General features: G+C 35.6%; 2 protein-coding genes and 1 long non-coding RNA gene across 5 annotated transcripts in view; 1 reads left to right on the top strand and 2 right to left on the bottom strand.

Moving 5' to 3' along the window:
* Nucleotides 1-43: 43 nt before the first annotated feature.
* Nucleotides 44-14,603, bottom strand: LOC114147086 (tripartite motif-containing protein 16-like). Of its 2 annotated transcripts, none has more exons than XM_028021627.1 (2): nucleotides 13,810-14,603; nucleotides 44-2,114 (listed from the first exon to the last, which is right to left on the bottom strand). In XM_028021627.1, exons 1-2 carry the CDS (start codon nucleotides 13,965-13,967, stop codon nucleotides 425-427), a joined length of 1,848 nt encoding a protein of 615 aa, XP_027877428.1. In that variant the 5' UTR covers nucleotides 13,968-14,603; the 3' UTR covers nucleotides 44-424. The 2 variants fall into 2 exon arrangements, with proteins under 2 accessions (XP_027877428.1, XP_027877429.1); XM_028021628.1 differs by lacking the exon at nucleotides 13,810-14,603 and adding an exon at nucleotides 6,079-6,099 and having other exon boundaries at nucleotides 44-2,086.
* LOC114147089 (uncharacterized) lies at nucleotides 14,540-17,801 on the top strand. Its single transcript, XR_003596022.1, has 3 exons — nucleotides 14,540-14,549; nucleotides 15,722-15,727; nucleotides 17,581-17,801. It is a non-coding gene; the product is annotated as an uncharacterized LOC114147089 (long non-coding RNA).
* Nucleotides 14,881-17,999, bottom strand: part of vipr2 (vasoactive intestinal peptide receptor 2) — a 45,791-nt gene continuing 42,672 nt past the window's right edge. For both annotated transcript variants that reach the window (XM_028021632.1, XM_028021631.1), the window contains exons 10-13: nucleotides 17,345-17,436; nucleotides 15,985-16,108; nucleotides 15,866-15,907; nucleotides 14,881-15,310 (exon numbers count right to left, since the gene is read on the bottom strand). In XM_028021632.1, coding sequence (XP_027877433.1) covers nucleotides 15,137-15,310; nucleotides 15,866-15,907; nucleotides 15,985-16,108; nucleotides 17,345-17,436 — 432 coding nt within the window. In that variant the 3' untranslated portion in view covers nucleotides 14,881-15,136. The remainder of the gene's footprint in view (nucleotides 15,311-15,865; nucleotides 15,908-15,984; nucleotides 16,109-17,344; nucleotides 17,437-17,999) is intronic.

Genomic DNA, 17,999 nt, shown 5'->3' with positions numbered 1-17,999 from the left:
AAGAAAAAGGGGGAATGTCAGACTTACAGTCTGAAAGGACAAATAGTTTAAAGAAGTGGTCCCCACCCCCGGGCCGTGGACTGATACCGGTCCGTGGACCAATTGGTACTGAGCCGCCCAAGAAATAATTAAATACTTCCGTTTTATGTGTTGAGTCTAGAGGATCTTTTATTTTGAAAATCCTTTAACCGGGTTCTGTCGGTTACGTCTTGTGCGCCAACATTAAGCCCACAAACAGCAGAATGAGCAGCTGAGCAGCAACAGCATCTCGAATTTGATCAAAACAGGACAGAGCTGGTTTCACTTCTTCAACTACTTATAATGATGATAAACTATTTCAGTGAAAAAGGTCACAGGTAAGAGATACTACACCAAGAATGAATAAAAAAGTCAGAGAATAGAAATTCAAGACAAGAGTCTGAACCTAGAGTTCATTCTTTCTAAGCTTGCAGAACTCTGCTCTGTGTCCACTGTAATAAAACCTAAAGCCAGCCAGCAGCGGCTCAGTGAATCTGGTCTGGACTCTGTGGATCAGAGTCATGGATTTAGAGACGCTGTAGAAGGACAGAATACCTGCTCTGTGATCCAGGTACACTCCGACTCTGGAGGAAACTGGACCTGAGATGGAGGTTGAGATGTTGTTGTGCCAAAAGGTAAAACCATTTTGAGAACAATCTAAGGCCCAAGATCTGTCATTACGTGCAAAATTACACTCACACCCCTTGCCTGCTCTGATGATGTTCTGGTATGAGACTGCTATGTAAACATGTGTCTCGCTCCACTCCACCTCCCAGTAACAACGTCCAGTCAGAGTCTCTCTACTCAGAACCTGACAGTAATCAGTGAATCTGTCTGGGTGACTGGAATAAGACTGAGGTTGATCCACCACGGTTGCCTTCCTGTTGTTTTCTGATAGAATCAGGTATCTTTGTGCTGTGTTTGAATCCAGTGTGATTTCACGTGAATATTTTAAGAAATCATCTCTGCTCTTTGGTTCTGGTTCTGGCAGTAAAACACCCACCCCAGTGACCATCAGTGAGATGTTTGTCCATGAGTCTCTCAGGATGTCCTGTAGTTTCTCTCTGAGCTCTGACACAGCTGCTGTCACGTCCTCAAAGTGTCTCAGAGGACGGATGTTGATGCTGGATGAGTGTGTAGACTCACTGAGTGCTGCCAGTGAGGGATAGTTGAGGAGAAACTGGTTGTGATCCTCTGTGTGTGAGAGCTGCTCCAGCTCAGCGTCTTTCCTCTTCAGCTCAGTGATCTCCTGCTCCAGCTTCTCCTGAACATCTTTGACTCGACTCACTTCAGTTTCCTGCTGGGATCTGATCTGCTGCTTCACATCAGAGTTTCTTTTCTGGAGGAGACGGATCAGCTCAGTGAAGATCTTCTCACTGTCCTCCACTGTTTTATCAGCAGAGTGATTGATGGCCTCCACCTCCTGTTGAAGCAGCTTCACATCTTTCTCTCTGTCCTGGATTCTCTGCTGGATGTTTCCTCGTCTCTCCTCCAGCTCTCTCTGCCTCTCAGTCCTTTCTGCTGCAGCTGACACTGTGTCATGACCTTTATGTTCATCCACAGAGCAGAGATAACAAATACACTTCTGATCAGTGCGGCAGAACATCTTCATCACCTCATCATGCTTAGAGCAGATGTTCTCCTGGAGGTTCTTGGACGGCTCCACCAGCTTGTGTTTCTTAAAAGTAGCTGAATCATAATGAGGCTGAAGGTGTTTCTCACAGTAAGAGGCCAGACAGACTAAACAGGACTTGATGGCTTTCAGTTTTCTTCCAGTACAGAAATCACAGGCCACATCTTCAGGTCCAGTATAACGGTGATCAGCAGCAGCTTGGAGTCCAGTCTTCTTCAGCTGCTCCACTAAAGCTGCTAACAAGATGTTCTTCCCAAGATCAGGTCTCGGTGTGAAGGTCTTCCTGCACTGAGGGCAGCTGTGGATTCCTCTCTGATCCTCTTGGTCCCAGAGATTTTTAATACAGTTCATACAGTAGCTGTGTCCACAGGGAATAATCACTGGATCCCTGAATAGATCCAGACAGATCGAACAGGAGAAGCTTTCTCTGCCCAGCTGATCTTCTTTCTGCTCCATTTGGTCTCTCAGTTATAGTGACTATCTGAAAATCTCTTGTACTTTTAGATCTCAGGCATGAAGGGGAGGAGTTAAAGAAATATGAGAGCTGCTGAGTTATCAAGGCTTTAGAGGTTGCACCCATCGGAGTTTAACCTTTATCGCCTCATACAATGAAACGTCTGTTAATCATTAACATGATTCTGCATGACAACCTCAATTTGTCCAGTAAATTGTTTTTATCATGTTTTAAATTTCAAAGAAATTTAGATTTTTGGAAAATTCTGTCACAAACCATAAAATAGCCGAAATGAAATGTTCCCCAAACTCCACCAAGAGTTCTTCTTGAACTCCAAACATTAGTCCATTACAATCAAATTAAATATTAATAGTTTGTCATGGAGTGTAAAGCAGCCAATCTTTAAGGAATATTATAATATTCAGTTTTAACCTTCAATCTGATAAGCATTTAGATGTAATATCAGAATAAAATAAAGGAGTTGTGTAATCAGTGTGTAACTAAAAGTGAAACCAAACATGTTATCTTAAGTTGAGAAACTCCTGGCATTTTTAAACCTTTGGACTTAAGCTGGAACTCCTTTAAACATCGTCAGCATCTTTAAATCCCTCTAAACTTTTTACCTGTTGAGTATCCACTCTGTTATATAATATACAGTTAAATCAGATGCTTCCAAGCACTGTACAAAAAGGTAGATGACTTTTTTCTCTCTCTATCTGACATTAAATAAGATTAGTTAGGATGATCAAAATAATTTCTATTTACTTAAACTTTTGGAAAGCATTTTATCCAAGATATTGACGTATTAAAGACAAACAAACTGCCTCTCATGTGACATCATGGACAAATCTGAAGAAATCAACCCGGAGGAAAGTTATGACCTCCACATGTCAGGTTTGTCTTTTGGTATCGAATTCATCCGTTTTTAAAGTGATCATGATTCTCCATAATAGACGACAAACTTTACTCTGTTTCTCCTGTTTTTTCCAGGAGGAATCAGCCAAAATCCCAGCAAACCAAGAGTCAGAAAGTCTCTTCTACCAAATAAATGTAGTGACTGCAAGAAAGTTATAATAAATATCAAATTATTCTGGTGTTTAGAGAAAATAAAATATTTTGGTAAGAAAGGTGTGATTTAATGTCAGCCATTCTGAATCCTTTTAAAGCTTCAGACACAAAACTTACACATTTTTGGTGACATTTGCATAAATATTTAGTAACCTATTTACTCTCAAAGCCTATTGGTTTACCTGTAAACACACCTGACTGTTTTATTGTTTGACCTCAACCTGAGTCACTGATCAGAGTGATAACACACATAAAGTGTGTGAGATGCAGCATGAGTTCATTTACTCTTGTGTGAGATTTTTTATTTGTTTACTGGCAGCTCCCCTCAGTTATTGTTTCCTTTCTTAGTTGGTATTTCTGTTGCATTCAGGTTCGTGTGGCTGTAATAATTCTTTACCTGCATTGTGTGGATAGATTTGAGACCAAACCAGTCTCGCTTTTCTTGACACAGTTCTACTTTTTATTAAAATGTTTCATTATTGATGCAACTGCACATCTAAGCAATTCTTTTGTTTCTGCAAGGTCTCAGTCTCTCATGAAAGAGACGGAAACAAGTTGAGAAAAGGTTGTTATTCACCGTGAAGCCACCAGGTGGCGAAAGAGCAACATAGAAATTAAACATCTCAGTTTTTCTAGTTGATTTTTTATTCAAGAAGTAAGAAAAATACATTTTCTTTATTACGTGTCCTTACATTCTGTAATACTCTTTACAGAAAACATCCCGTTTCTATTTTGTTTCAGATACAACATTCAAAGATTAAAAACATGGATTTATATTTTATAGTCACTTTCCTAAAATAATGACCTAAGTCATGTTTTTTTGTAAAAAGATGATTTAGGCAAAAAGAAAAAAAAAATCACTTCTGATAAAAAATGACTGAGGCCATTAATTTAGGAAGGTGTTATTTAATATATTGTTGCTGAAATGTGCAAAACAAACAAACTTGACTTGTAAGAAAATGATGTAAAATTATTAAACTCTTCAAAAGGCCAAATCAAAGTCACACCTGATTAAACTGAAGGTAAACTACTGGATATTATTTTTATCCTCTTACAGTGAACTTGTAGTTTAGTTTAGCTTTGTGACCCTCCAACATAGCCGCACAATCTTCCCATCAGCAGGTCACACAAAGAGCCGCTGTTCCTGACCTGCACCCTTTAATTACCAAACGGGTCCGGTTCCCAGATCATGGTGGACGAGGTCAGCGACCTAAAAGGTCCCAGTTTGTTTACGCTGCACTGAGACCTGATCAGTAAACGTGAATAAAGTGACGACAGAGACGGAGTCGAGCTTCAAACAAAAGAGAGATTGCTGCGACGCATCGTTGGCTCCAGCTCACCATGAGTTTCTGCTTTTTGACCTGCAAACCTTCGACTGTTTATGTTTAGACATTACATGAAGGTTCACCAGCAGACAGGAAGCAGCATATGAAAACTAGTAGCAGGAAATAATTTACCGATTTACTGTTTTATTTATTTTTTAAACTTATAAATTGGATTTTTAAGTTGATTAATAGTTGTATCAATAGTTCTTTAGGCTTCCCACCAAAGTTTCTCTTCAGAATTTGGTTAATTCAAAGTATTTATATATTTTCTGTTTCACCTGTTGTCTCTTCTTGAACTTGAACTGAGCAAAATAAGCAAATATAAGATCATAATATCTCTCTTATTGAAAATGTGTCTGATTAAAATGTTTAACATTTTTTGCGGTACATAGAATAATAAAGTTTAAGCAGTTATTGGAAAAGGTGCAATCTTAAAACAAAAAACTATAAAATAATACTAATTACTTAATAGAATATTAGTGAAGGTGAAATGTCAGCTGCTGTATAAGTGCAGTCGTTTCATAATATTATAGATATTAGGTGATATCATCACTTTATGTCCCAGTTTTTAAAGCCCAACAGTTCAGATGACTTGAAGGCAAAAGAGTCGCCTTATTACTGAACACTGAATGTGACATATATAGGAAATGTTGCAGCTCCAGGAGACAAGAAGAGATGAAAAGAATCAGATTTTATTTTTGGAAAAGCTCCGGGGAGGGACTCCAGGTTGGACTGTTAATTTACCATTTTCTTCATGGTGCTGCTATTAAAACTTTAGGTCAGTAATGAAATGTCTGCAAAGCAAAGCGGGACGACTCGGCCCAGATACCTTCAGTTATTCACAAACTGCAAATTCTGATCTGCTTCTTCACAAAGCTAAATGGGTCAATAAATATATCAGACAACAAGTCATCCCGACAAACAGCAGAGCCACAAATACACTGACAAAATGTTAAATTGAAATAACTCCAGGGCAGCAAAAAAAACAAAAAAAATTTAAACCAAACTTTTCGTGAGTTTTTAAAAGTTATCTGCTCAATAATAAACTAAGGTCAAATTTTAAATGATTGTAGATACAATCTTATAAAACGATTGTGTTATAAGATTTCTTCATTTTTGGGGTTGATCATTTTCTTATTTGAATGCTTTGAGTTTGAGTAAAAGTAGGTCGATGTTTGTAGTTCTAGTTACTCCAAAGCTGCATAAATGCAGAAAGATCATTAATAAATGGGAATCTGTATCTTTGTACCTCATATTTTTAAGGACTTCACTGTAATAAATCTTACTCTAAAAGATGAAAAAGTGTCGCACAAAACGCCTCAGAGGGCCACTGATGGCTTCTTTTCCTAAATTAATCCTGAAGGAACCGAAAATAAGAAGGAAAGTTTATTATTTCTGTGAAAATAAAGGACTTATGAGACACAGAATTCGACAGAGAGCTGATTCTGTTTTGTTTTTAAGCTTCCTGACACGGATCTGCTTTGGGGTTGATCAGGAGAAGAAGAGATGATTTAATGTGTGACAGCGACGGCGAGAAGCAGCAGCGATATCCTGAGGACGACGGCGACTGCGAGCTCAACATTTAGGGACTTCTCCGCCATCACAATGAGAATTTAATAACTAGATATAACAAAGTTTGATGCTGTTTCTGCCCTCCAGAAGTTAAATGACAACTTTCAGAAATAATATCAACTTTTAAATGTCGCATATCTAATTTTAAGGGAGTCTCAAAATGCAGTGAAGCTTATCTAACTTTCAACACACATTGTAACTTTTAAATGAAAAGTTGTGAGCTGGACTTGCAAAAATGTAAAATGAAATTGGCAAAAACTTCTCAATAATGTTGATTGATCCTTACAAGTTTGGAAATTAAAATACATGCACTGCAAAAACAAAAGTATTTTGGATTAGTTTCTAGTGCAAATATTTTCGTAAACTTTAAATAAAACAAAATTAACAAAGTAGTAACTAGTCAGCAAGACATAGGAACTTGTTTAAGTAAATAATTTCTTAATGACAAAAAAGTACTTATTCCTATAATTATTTCACTTATAACAAGGGAAAAATGTCTTGCTATTGGTGAAGTAATCTTCAGTGCCACTAGTACATTTTCATCAATATTTAGTAATTATTTTCTTAAAATAAGCTCCTATATTTTGCTGAACATTTACTTGTCTTTTTTCAAGTGTACTAAGATATTTGCAATAGAAACCAATCAAAAATAGTTGGTAAGATTTTGTTTTTTGCAGTTTGAACTCACGGTAAGCCAACTAGCGAAGCTAACTAAACATAGCTCAGACTCAGCTTTGTGGTAAAGACATAATATTTCCATGGTAACCGTCCTTTTAGCTCTAAAATTGAGTCTAAATGATTAATTATGCACTTACAGTATGTAATCTCTGTTTGTAACTTAAACTATTCCAAAGGTTTATTTTCTGTTGAGCAGCATCGGCATCATTCAGCTAGCGGAGCAGTAAATCTATCGAGCTCGATTTAAATTTGATTCACTCTAAAAAGGCTGAGGACGGAGAAAAGGAAGGAAGTTGCACTTTTGTTGGCAGACTTAAGGTCAACGAGAGCTGAGAGGAATTAAATTTGACTCTCATTTGAATTGATTTCATTCTCAGCCCTCTCCAAGGTGACTAGGTAGCGCGTCGGCGCTGACCGCCTGCGACAGACTGATGGCTGCAGGTTCAGACGGCTGAACAGGACTGACAGCTCAACCCCTCTGGGTGTTGACGCTGGTGACCTTTGAACTCAGGGAATGTCTAACCGCAGAACACCCAGGACAGGATGTCCGTCTTACCAAACCCTAAGGAGTCGCCTCGAACTTCTCAGTCAATGAATTTAACATTATGTGAATGAAGTAACAACTGGAATCTCACTGACATCACGTTTACGTTGTGACACATTTAAGTAAAAGTACAAAAAAATGTACTCTAGTAAAAGTGAAAGAACCACATTAACTTAAGCAAAAGTAAAGACTTCACATGTGCTCACTGTATGAATATTTTTCTTTTATTCATTAAGATTTAGCAAAAACAAAACCTTACAAAGTATTTTTGGTTTCTAGTGCAAATTTGTTCATACACTTAAAATGAAAAAACTTATAAGTAACTTTTCAGCAAGATATAGAAGCTTGTTTAAAATAAATAATTTCTTAATATTAATGAAAAAGTTCTGGTTTCATTGCCAGATTATTTCACTAAAACATGGACAGAAGATCTTGTTATACTTGAAATAATCTGTCACTGGAACTAGTATTTTTTGTCAATTTTAAGAAATTATTTACTGACAACAAACTCCTATGTCTTACTGAAAAGGTACTTGTAAGTTATTTTTGTCTTACTTCAAGTTTAATAAATCAATACAGAAACTAAACAAAAATACTTTATAAGATTTTGTTTTTTAAGTGAGACATTTCAACTCCAGTTTGTCATTAATTGCAATAAAAATACTCTGTATTCAAACTTTTTATGGATCAATAGTGAACAACATTTTAATTTCCTGACACCATTTAGAAAAACAGTCACTTTTTGAACTGGTAAACTCAAATAAGTCACTGATTCCTTTCAAACTAACGGAAAAAAAGCAGTGTGACATTTAATGCAACACATTGTGTAAACGTAGTGGAGTAAAAGCTTAAAGCACCAACAATTAAATCGATCAGAACGATTAAAAGTGCAGATAAATGAAGAATTCTGCTCACAAATCACTGCAAACTTAGGAACCATCAGACCCAGTAAACCCGTCTGATTTATTCTGAAAATAAATACATTTTCTGAAAAACGAAGCAGAAATCTCTCTGAAAACGTCTCGGTGTTCTTGTATTTGTCATGGTTATTTATGCGCATGCAGCAGCTCATTCCTGCAGACACCAACAGATCTGAAGGTGATTTATGATGAACGTCGACTCAGAAATGATGTTTATTTATTTCACCATCATCAGAACCTTTAGGTGAACAGAGCAGCCCAGATTTATGTCTCATTCAAACAGAGGCAACAAGGAAGTACTTTAAATTCAGTTTATCAGTCAGATCAACTATATTTAATAATCAATCAATTCTACCCATTGGGAACTAATTGGTTTTTAATTGCTTCACACAAACATAATCAAATCAATAGTTTCCACTTAAAGTTGAAGTTCTTAAAATTAATCAGTTATATTAATTGCTACTTTGTTGTAGTTTTGTTTAAGTAGACAATTGTCGAACTCTTCTGAATGCATCATTAAATAAATCATTTACAGCAAAATAATATGAGAATAAAGTAGAACTAATGAGAATAAAATCATAATACTTTGAGAATAAATTAATAATTCAAGACTAAACTGTATGAGAATAAAGTATAAAATATACTAGAATAAAGTCAGAACATGAGAATAAAGTTATATTACAAGGTAATTGCAATTTTATAACTTTATTCTTGTAAAATAATTGTTTTTTCTTCCAAGGCCCTAGCACTCCTCCATATGTTATTCCTTCAATTAATAATAATTCATTTTTACTCACATCGTATCATCCTGACTAAAAGAAATACTTTAGTGAAAAAAAATCTAAATGTGACATAAAAATTATTTTTCCTGTTTTTATTCTTAATATTCAAACGACGGCGTTTTGTTTTCTCCAAGTAATTTCGGGTAAAGACTGGGTTTGGACGATTCTGCCGTTCATGAACAACCAGTGACGCAAAGCCAAAAGTTCAGTCATCGCCTTAACGTGAACGCCGCGCTCCAGCACTTCCTCTCCTTCCCAATTAGCAGCGTCTTTGCCTCCAGTGTCTCTGTCAGGTCCAATCAGGGCGGCCGTTGTCCCGGAGATGACTGAGCATCCAGCGCGCCGCCGCCAGGCCCGGCTGTGAGGATGCAGGAGCGAGCGCAAACGAAGGACACCGGAGAGGTGGAAGACGGAGAAAATGGAGCGAAAATTAGGAACCAGCAAATATCTCCAACTCTGCTGTGGAGAATCTCAGAAAAAATGATTTTAGGGAATTTTATGTTGTAAAGTTTGGGATGGATAACTAAAGTTGGTTTCAATGACGAGAAAAAGGCAGAAATATGTAATATGGTTTATTTGGCTTTATAGTTACTGTGTAACACTGCTCTTTATTAAAACCTGCCTCAAGGGCGTTTCATCACCACTTCATCTCACTTTATTAATAAACTGTTTGCTGTATTTATAGTGTAATGGATTTTAAATAAGTGAGTCATCGCCTGAAGGTTTAGCATGACGAGATGCAGAGTTGAGTTTTACTTCAGAAGAAAAAATAAAGAGCTGACATTTGTATAATTCAGTGCAGAAGTCGAGTAATTAAAGTGTCAAGAGGTGCATCTAATTTCCCACTGATATTGTTTATTTGTGCTCAGTGAATTCTTAGTTATCAGTGAAGGTTTCTGATATGAGGGTGGTTGCTCAGGGCTACATTGGAAGTGGGGCGGATAAATCATTTTTATACCAAAACGAGCTTTATATTGCTTTAATGCATATGCAGTTAATAAGGATTTGGTGTCATGTGTTATCTACACAGATTTAACATTTATACAACCATAATATTCAGAATTATGGGAAACAGAGTTATCTTCACCAAACTGCAGAAATGTCAAAATCTGTAAATTATGAGTTATTCTCTCACACGGATAAAGTTGTTGAAATGCGATTCTTTAATTTGGATAATACAAAGTCAAGAAATTAATATAAACACCATCTCCAATAGACAAATAATAATCTACTTCTTGAGTTCAAATTTCCAAAATAACCCAAAAAACATCAAAAAGCTACATTCACACAGTACATTGCTTAGAAAGACAACCGTTATCATATCTAGCATGACATTCATTGTGTGTCAATACAAGTACAATGGTTCAAAGTGGAGCCACTGATCAATAATATACATTATATATTAACATTGAGAAAACAGTGCGTTCTACATGGCAGTGTGTTTAAGAACTTGTGGTTGAGCAGAAGAAACACAAAGTGAAAACTAAGTGAAATGTGAGATTTTTGGTAACACTTTTTTTAAGGCATACAGCTTCATGTCAGAACGAGTTGATGTTTTTCTGTTTCCTTAAATCTGTGCAAACGCAAAATGTTTTTACACATGTGGTGCCTTGTTATGTTTTTTATGTAAAAGCCTGAGCAAAAACACTTGAAAAAGTAAAATTACATAATTACTGAATATTAACAGTTGAAGTTAATCTGTTATGTAAGTTATTTGGGGTTCCACCAGGTGCTATACTTGGCTACTAGTTATTGTCATGGTAAATGTGGCTGAATCTAGAAAGTAAAACATTCTCTGTTGATATTTATAGCTACATAGAAAAAAATTAAGTTGCATTTATAAAATCTACTTTTTTAACAATTTTAGGGCAAAAGATTTACGCTCAACATTTTTGCGATCCAGCTGGGATCAGTTTGAGATTTCACTACTGTGACGTCTTTAAGGCACATTGATATCTTGGACCGACTTATTATAAATGGTTTTTGTGTCTAATAAAGTACTAAATACAAAAAGAGCACTAACAAAAATTATTGGCACTCACTTAAGACATTTAGCACACAACAATAATGTGAAATTATTACCAGAAAGCTGGTTGTCTCTCTGTATGCCTTAAGCCAAGTGTCAGTTTTTGTTTATTTTATAGCAACAATGTAAAGCAATATTTAATATTCATAGCAAAAGCTGATCTATTTTCTTTGAAAATAAATATACAACAGAATATTTAGCAATACACTAAAACGATAATTCAGTAAAAGCAAAGAAAGAAGGCGGTTAATATTAAAAGCATTTGATAAACATTTATCCGCCTCAATTATGAGCTTTGAAGAGTTTCTGTTACCAATAAATTTCAGGTACATTTCAAGATTTACACAATTAAACCCAAAATTATACCAAACCCTGTCAAAATCAGGTTTGAACTTTAAAAGAAGTGCAGGTTCCATTGGCAGATTATTTCCCTCATAACAATGGAAAAATGTTATAATGGAAGCATCAAAATAATAATAAAAAATATTTAGTTAAAACCAGCTCTTGTATCTTGCTGAAAAGTTACTCATAAGTTAGTTTAGTAAAAATAAACGGTAATATTTTGTGTTTCTGCAGTGAGACTGCAGATATTACCGTAGCTTCTGTTGTAGTGCAAAATAGTTTCCACTGAGCATTATATCATATATTACGGTATCTTTGTTCTTTGGACTATTAACATCAATTGTCAGATCTACATATCAGATTTAGATTAATATCTAAACCTGCCAAGAGTATGAATAATTCTGGGTTGTTTAATTTTAATGTCCTCAAATCAGGTTACAAAGAAAAATGTGTTGCTTTAAAATACTAAACACTGGAGAGAAATTGTATGACTGTCATTTAAGAACTGTGAAACTTTGACACTTTAAAGAAATAAGTGAAGTTAAAAGTGAATGAGTGAAAATAATAAGTCTGTCAGAAGAAATATTTGCTTTTTCAGGCCAAATCAGTCATTTGAATCACAAAACGGTCTCAGAATAATTTGTTAAATTGAGATTTTTGTTGAAACGCCAATATGAAAATAAATGGGAAACTTAAGACTCTCAGTGGAGATATTTATGTTACAGTTAATAACACAGATATAAATCAGCAAAAAGATGTTCTGATAAATTAATTTCCTGAGACAAGAAGAACAAAACAACCTGCTGGATGGAAATAATGTTATTTAATTGTTGTTTATGCACCAATGTTTTCAATTGTTAAAGAAGTTTACTGTTAATAACTTACTGTTGTAGTTTCAAAATGTTGTTGTTTAAAGAAATGTGAATGTTTGCTTTCCAATATTTCTCTTCATAACAAGAAAATGAGACAAAAATCCTTTTCAGACGGGCAGTGAGTGTGAATAAATATCTACAGAAAGATAAACAACATTAAAACAATCTAGATTCACATTAAACTCTTTTTGAAGAGTTTTAGTTGAATTTCTCTCATGTAGTTTTTAGAAAATATCTCACGTTCATCTCTTCTCTGAGCAAAAACCAAAACACTGTGAAAAATCTGCAGTTTAACTGTGAGCACTGTGCTAAATATCAATTATTACACGCTTTCATGAGCTCTCGTTCTATAATTAAAAACATTATCACTGCTTTACTGCAGCAGCGAACACAAGCTCAGACCCATTAAAGCAGCTAGCAAAGCATTCAGAACATGCACAGCATTTTAACAAAAGCAGCTTAAGAAAAGTACATTAAAATTAGACCATTTTCCAGATTCTGAATTGGTACAAACTGCACTGTAAATCATCAGTGCAGCATGAAAAAGCTCAGACAACCTGAGCTGAAGAGCTGACCTGGGTCAAACATGGTTCATGGCCGCAAACAGGAGGACAGTTTACCAAATCAGGTTCGATTCAAAACTTTTAAAGATGCTACTCATTTTCCTGCTCAAGTAAAAGATCAGTTATACTGTGTTCAGAGAAAAACAAATGCACTTCATCTTTCCGTTAAAATTAATGCTACGTTGTAAGATTTTAACAAAAATGGGAAACACCTGAATTTTCCTCTGTTGCCTGTCCTCTAAAAGTCGACATTTCCTGATGTTTCTGAGGCATTTTGACATTTTTTGCAAGTGTTTCAAAAGGATAAAATGACCATTTTTGCATTATTGCATTATTTCATTCTCACATATTTAAGCACAATTTCATTAACATCACAAAAGCATTTCAGCAGGCAGCTATTCACACCTTCAGTTGATATTTAATACAAATATTGTTAACCTCATAGCATAATAAATTGAGATATGGGCATAAAATCGATCACTTTACGCTGAAACATCATCCTTCCTAATTGTCTATGTCTTTGGGCGATCAGAATCCAAAAAAATCGATTTTTCCCATATTTTAACTTTTTCTTTTTAAATGTTAAAATTATGCTGGGCTAACAATAAAACTCTAAATAGTCAAATTCAAAATATTTGTATTTCTAAAATGCAGAATCATAAAAGCTTCTTTAAAGTCAAACCATTAGATCACATCATAAGTAAACACGGAGCAGGACCCGATCGCCTTCAGCAGAAGTACATTTATTTGTTCTGAGAGTTCTGGTGCCCAGTTTGGACAAAATGGCGGCATCAGTCAGGTCTGCCACCCTACTCCACTGCAAAAACACAAAGTCTTACCAAGTATTTTTGGTTTCTAATGCAAATATCTCAGTACACTTGAAATAAGACTAACCTAATTTACAAGTAAACTTTCAGCTTGTTTAACTTGAAAAATAAATTTTTTTCCTTGTTATAAGTGAAATAATCAGCTGATGAAACAAGAATCTTTTCATCATTAAGAAATTATTGACTCACAACAAGCTCTTGTATTTTGCTGAACAGTTTCTTGTACGTTAGTTTTGTCCTTTTTCAAGGGTACCAAGATATTTGCACTAGAAATACAGACAAAAACAAAACAAACTTGGTAAGGTTTTATGTTTTTGCAGTGTAACCTCTGAGGACCTCTCATGCAAAAATCGATACAGAAGAGATTAATAACTCCATAAAAATGACGCAGTTTACCCACAAAGCCTCTTAAAAGCAGCAAATAGAAAATTTAAGGACAGTACCAACCGGTTTATTTGATTCCTGACTCATTAGCCAAACATGGCACCTTTAACTGAAAGCTACATTCACTGCTTATATACAGTATTTCCTAAGAGTCATGTTATGCTTGGTGCCTCTGATTTACAAAAGATATTCACTCTAGTCGTTAACGCTGCCATCTTGTTTTCATCAGACGTTGCTATAACGATTGTTTTTGTTTTGTGATGTTGAGACAGTTTTGGTCTTCCTTTTATTTATATCATTACCCACTTTGTACAGCAAAACTGATGGCTTCATGCACATTAAGATGACAAAAAGATAAACCAAAAAAGCTCCTCAAATATATTTAATGAGAAACATTCATTTTAAACCTCCAGCAGAATCAGTTGAAATGTAAAACTCTCACAGCTCTGAGGAAACTCCTGCAGATATTTCTGAAGCTGAAACCAAAGTTTGCAAAAATAAATGCAGGTCTCGCCCAAATCTGTCCAAAGATTTTACTCAAGTAAAAGCAAAACGTAGACGTCCAGGAAATTACTCAAGAGTAAAAAAAAAAAACGTATTTGGTAAAAAGTGACGGATCAAATTATCAGTCATTTAAAAATTAAAAATTACATAATCAGACAGAGCAAAATATAAAGTTAAGTGAAAATTTTCATGTTTTAAGAATGAAAATGATAATTCATATAAGAAAAAAAAAAAATCATCCAAAAAAATAAGTTTCCAAATCAGTTTCTTTCTGTAAAAATCTTTTGAAACTTTAATAAAAACTGCAGGTGCGTGTCTGGTCAATTTCTAGTTAAAACATGTTTTCCTTCAGTGGGAAGAAAATCCAGAAGTTTTATTGTCTTTTTAGTAACGATGTTCCAAAAAAAAACATTTAAATCAAGCAAAAGTAAAATCTACAGCGTATTAAGAAGTACTTCTAGTGAAAAAAGTTACTCAAGTAAATGTAACTGAGTAACTGTAACTCTGCGCCTGTGTGTCCTTCCTGTCGGGTCGCGGCTCTTTCTCAGTGAGAATTTGTGGAACGGTTTGACCCAGGTCAACGCGGGGCTACGTGTCGCTTTGCATGAAACGCCCGGCCGGGACTCACAGAACCGTGGTCTCGGACTGCAGGATGGACTGGGCTCTGGAGCTGCGCTGGAACTGCATGGTTTGCTCCGACCCGTTCCTGGAGGCGAAGTTGTTGTTGAAGTGTCTAACTCTGCTCAGGTGGCAGTTCAGACACATGCTGCGCCACTTCCTCTTCAGCTCCCCCTGAACCTGAGCGAAACATGTTTTAAACCCCAAGAACTGCTGCAAATTATCACAAAAATGTTATTATGTTTCTACTGAATGCTCTAAATCTTGCAATGTTCCAACATGGCTGCTTGTTTGGTGCTGGAGACTTTAACTGGTCCAAACCAGAGGAGTAGCCAAAAAACAGAGCATCACTACTTCAACAAAAAGTAGTAAAAATTACTCAAGTATATAGGAACGGATTGGGGCTACTGAATAAAAATAAAACAAAACAGTAATTCTGACTTTAATCTGAGAATTCTGACTTTTTCTAATAATTTGGACTTTAATCTTCTGAGAAAAAAGTCAGAATACTGAGTTTAAAATCAGAATTCGGAAAAAAGTCCTCATTTTGAGAAAAAAGTCAAACTTGAGAAGAAAAGTCAGAATTTTGAGATTGAAGTAAAAATTCTGATAGAACAAAATCAACATTTATAGTTTAAAGTCAAAATCTTGAAAGTGTTTGTAACAAGAAAACGACTTTTGGGTGAAAAGGTTAAAACATTTCCGGCCTTTTATTGGTGATTTATTAGAACTCACCTCACTGTTCAGGAAACAGTACAGGATGGCCACAACCAAACCCTGGAAAAACAACTGCATTCAGTAAAATCAAAAGATGCCTAATTATTATAATTATTCAAAGAAAGTAGCAAGCACACCTGGAAGGACCCGAGAGCCAGGTCAAAAAATATCTTATAGTCTTCAGTGATGGATTCGTCGATGAAGACGACGTAGTGGATCCCGAACAGGGGAATGAGGAGGAGCGTGGATTTGGCCAGCCGCCTGACGACAAGGAGAGAAAACATTAAAATCTAACAGTTTGTCCAAATCCCAGCCTGGGATTTTAGTTTTGTTTACATATTCCCAGTGCTTATATGAACTTTATGACTCCTCTGGCTTTCTCCAAAATTACAAAAATATAAATGTTTGATCAACTGACCACTTACTGCGTAGATTATCTTAATAGATACATTGCAAAACACAAAATATTACCACATTTTTTAGTCTAGTTTTTAGTGCAAAGGCCTTCCTGCACTTGAAATAAAATAAAACTAATTTACAAGTAACTTTCCAGCAAGATATAGGAATTTGTTTTAAAGTCAATAAATCCTTAATATTGATGAAAAATATATTTTTTAGGAGACTGACAGAATCATGTATGTGAATTTAATCGTAAAAAATAAATTTATAATGTTCAAATAGGAAAAAGGATCAACATGATACTACAATAACACAAGATTTGACAATTATTAAAGAGAAAGTAAGAGGTATTAATCCAGGACAGGTGATAAAAATAGGTGAGTGATTATGCTGATGTGCAACAGCTCAGTGAGAAAAGAACAAGAATAAACACAGATGATAAGATATCAAATAAAGCGTAAGGAAATAGCTGACTACATATAAACACAAAGAAGAACGAGACAAAAACGTATTTAAAACATGAAACAAATAAGATTCAAAACCAAATCTCAGAGGAACAAAACACATTCACAGATTTTATAAAGTTTCTTCAAGGTTTGGTCAGAATTTCAGGTCTAAATGAGGGATAATAATCAAGTCAGCTGTGGAACAAACTGGATTTTTCTAGCTTTTCTCCTTCTACCTTTTATTACTGTATAAGTTCAACAAAGCTCAGATTTCAGGATAAAGATGCTTGAAGCTTCAAAACATAGTTTCTAGTTGGGAGGCTTCATCAGAAGGTAGAAAAAGATGCAACACAGCAAAAACAGAGATTTCATCCTCTTTTTAAAGGCTGCATCATGAGACGCTGCCTTGGTCAGTTAGTGTTAGGAAACCCTCAGCATTTCTGACAGCTGGAGAATACAAAATGCACAACACAAACTCTGCTGATCTGTTTTTCTAAATATATTTTGAAGCATTCAGCTGAATTTACTCCGACTGACTGAGCAGGTGTAAACACACAAGTGTTGACACATATTGTCAGCTCCTATCAGCGATTATTAGCATAAATGCTAAATAAAAGCAAGGTTTGGGTAGCAGGATGTCTGTGTGGGTTACCTGTACTGTGATTGGTCGTTGCCGCCGATGTCAGGACATCGCAGCTTCTGAACCAAGATCCGAATGATGTTGATGAACTGGATGAAGTTGACCTGGAGACAGAACAACAAAATCAGGAAATAACTGACAAGCTAAAGCAGAAATGTGAAGTTTCTGAATGTATGATTTAAGCAGAGTTGGGGAGTAATTTATTACTTTTACTCAGTTACATTTACTTGAGTAACTTTTTGAAAAAGAAAACAAAAGTACTTTTGGGAGTATTTTTATTGGCTGTTCTTTTTACTTTAACTTGAGTAATTTTATTATGAAGTATCTCTGCTCTTACTTGAGTAAAATTTCTGGATTTTAAAATGCATAAAACTGCATCCCCGTCCCCACAGCTGCAGCATGTTTAATGGCTGCATGGCTCCGTTTCTTCAGAGTAACTTCTCCCTGCAGAGACCTTTAAAGGTTGACAGAGCTGACTGTGGGATGCCGGTCAACAGGAGGAGAACCAGCAGGAAGTCCGGTGATTTTAATGTCCACAGACGAGGATTTCTCAAACCTGAAAGCACAGCTACTGCTGGAGCAAAGCTCACTGGTGCATGCTAATTAGACAGCTTTTTCAGGCTCATTAAGACCACAAAAGATGGAGCCATCAGTAGAATTTATTTGT

The sequence above is a fragment of the Xiphophorus couchianus genome, chromosome 6 (genome assembly GCF_001444195.1).
Source record: "Xiphophorus couchianus chromosome 6, X_couchianus-1.0, whole genome shotgun sequence".
NCBI lineage: Eukaryota > Metazoa > Chordata > Actinopteri > Cyprinodontiformes > Poeciliidae > Xiphophorus > Xiphophorus couchianus.
Note: the sequence above shows the minus strand (reverse complement) of the source record. Positions and strands in the feature narration are given on the sequence as shown.

Bases quoted from the DNA above. Each gene is read 5' to 3' on its own strand.
- LOC114147086 (XM_028021627.1), bottom strand. From the start codon at position 13,967: ATGAGAGGTCCTCAGAGGTTACACTGCAAAAACATAAAACCTTACCAA. The intron at 2,115-13,809 runs GTCAATAATTTC...ACTATAACTGAG, and splicing joins AATACAAGAGCTTGTTGTGA to AGACCAAATGGAGCAGAAAG.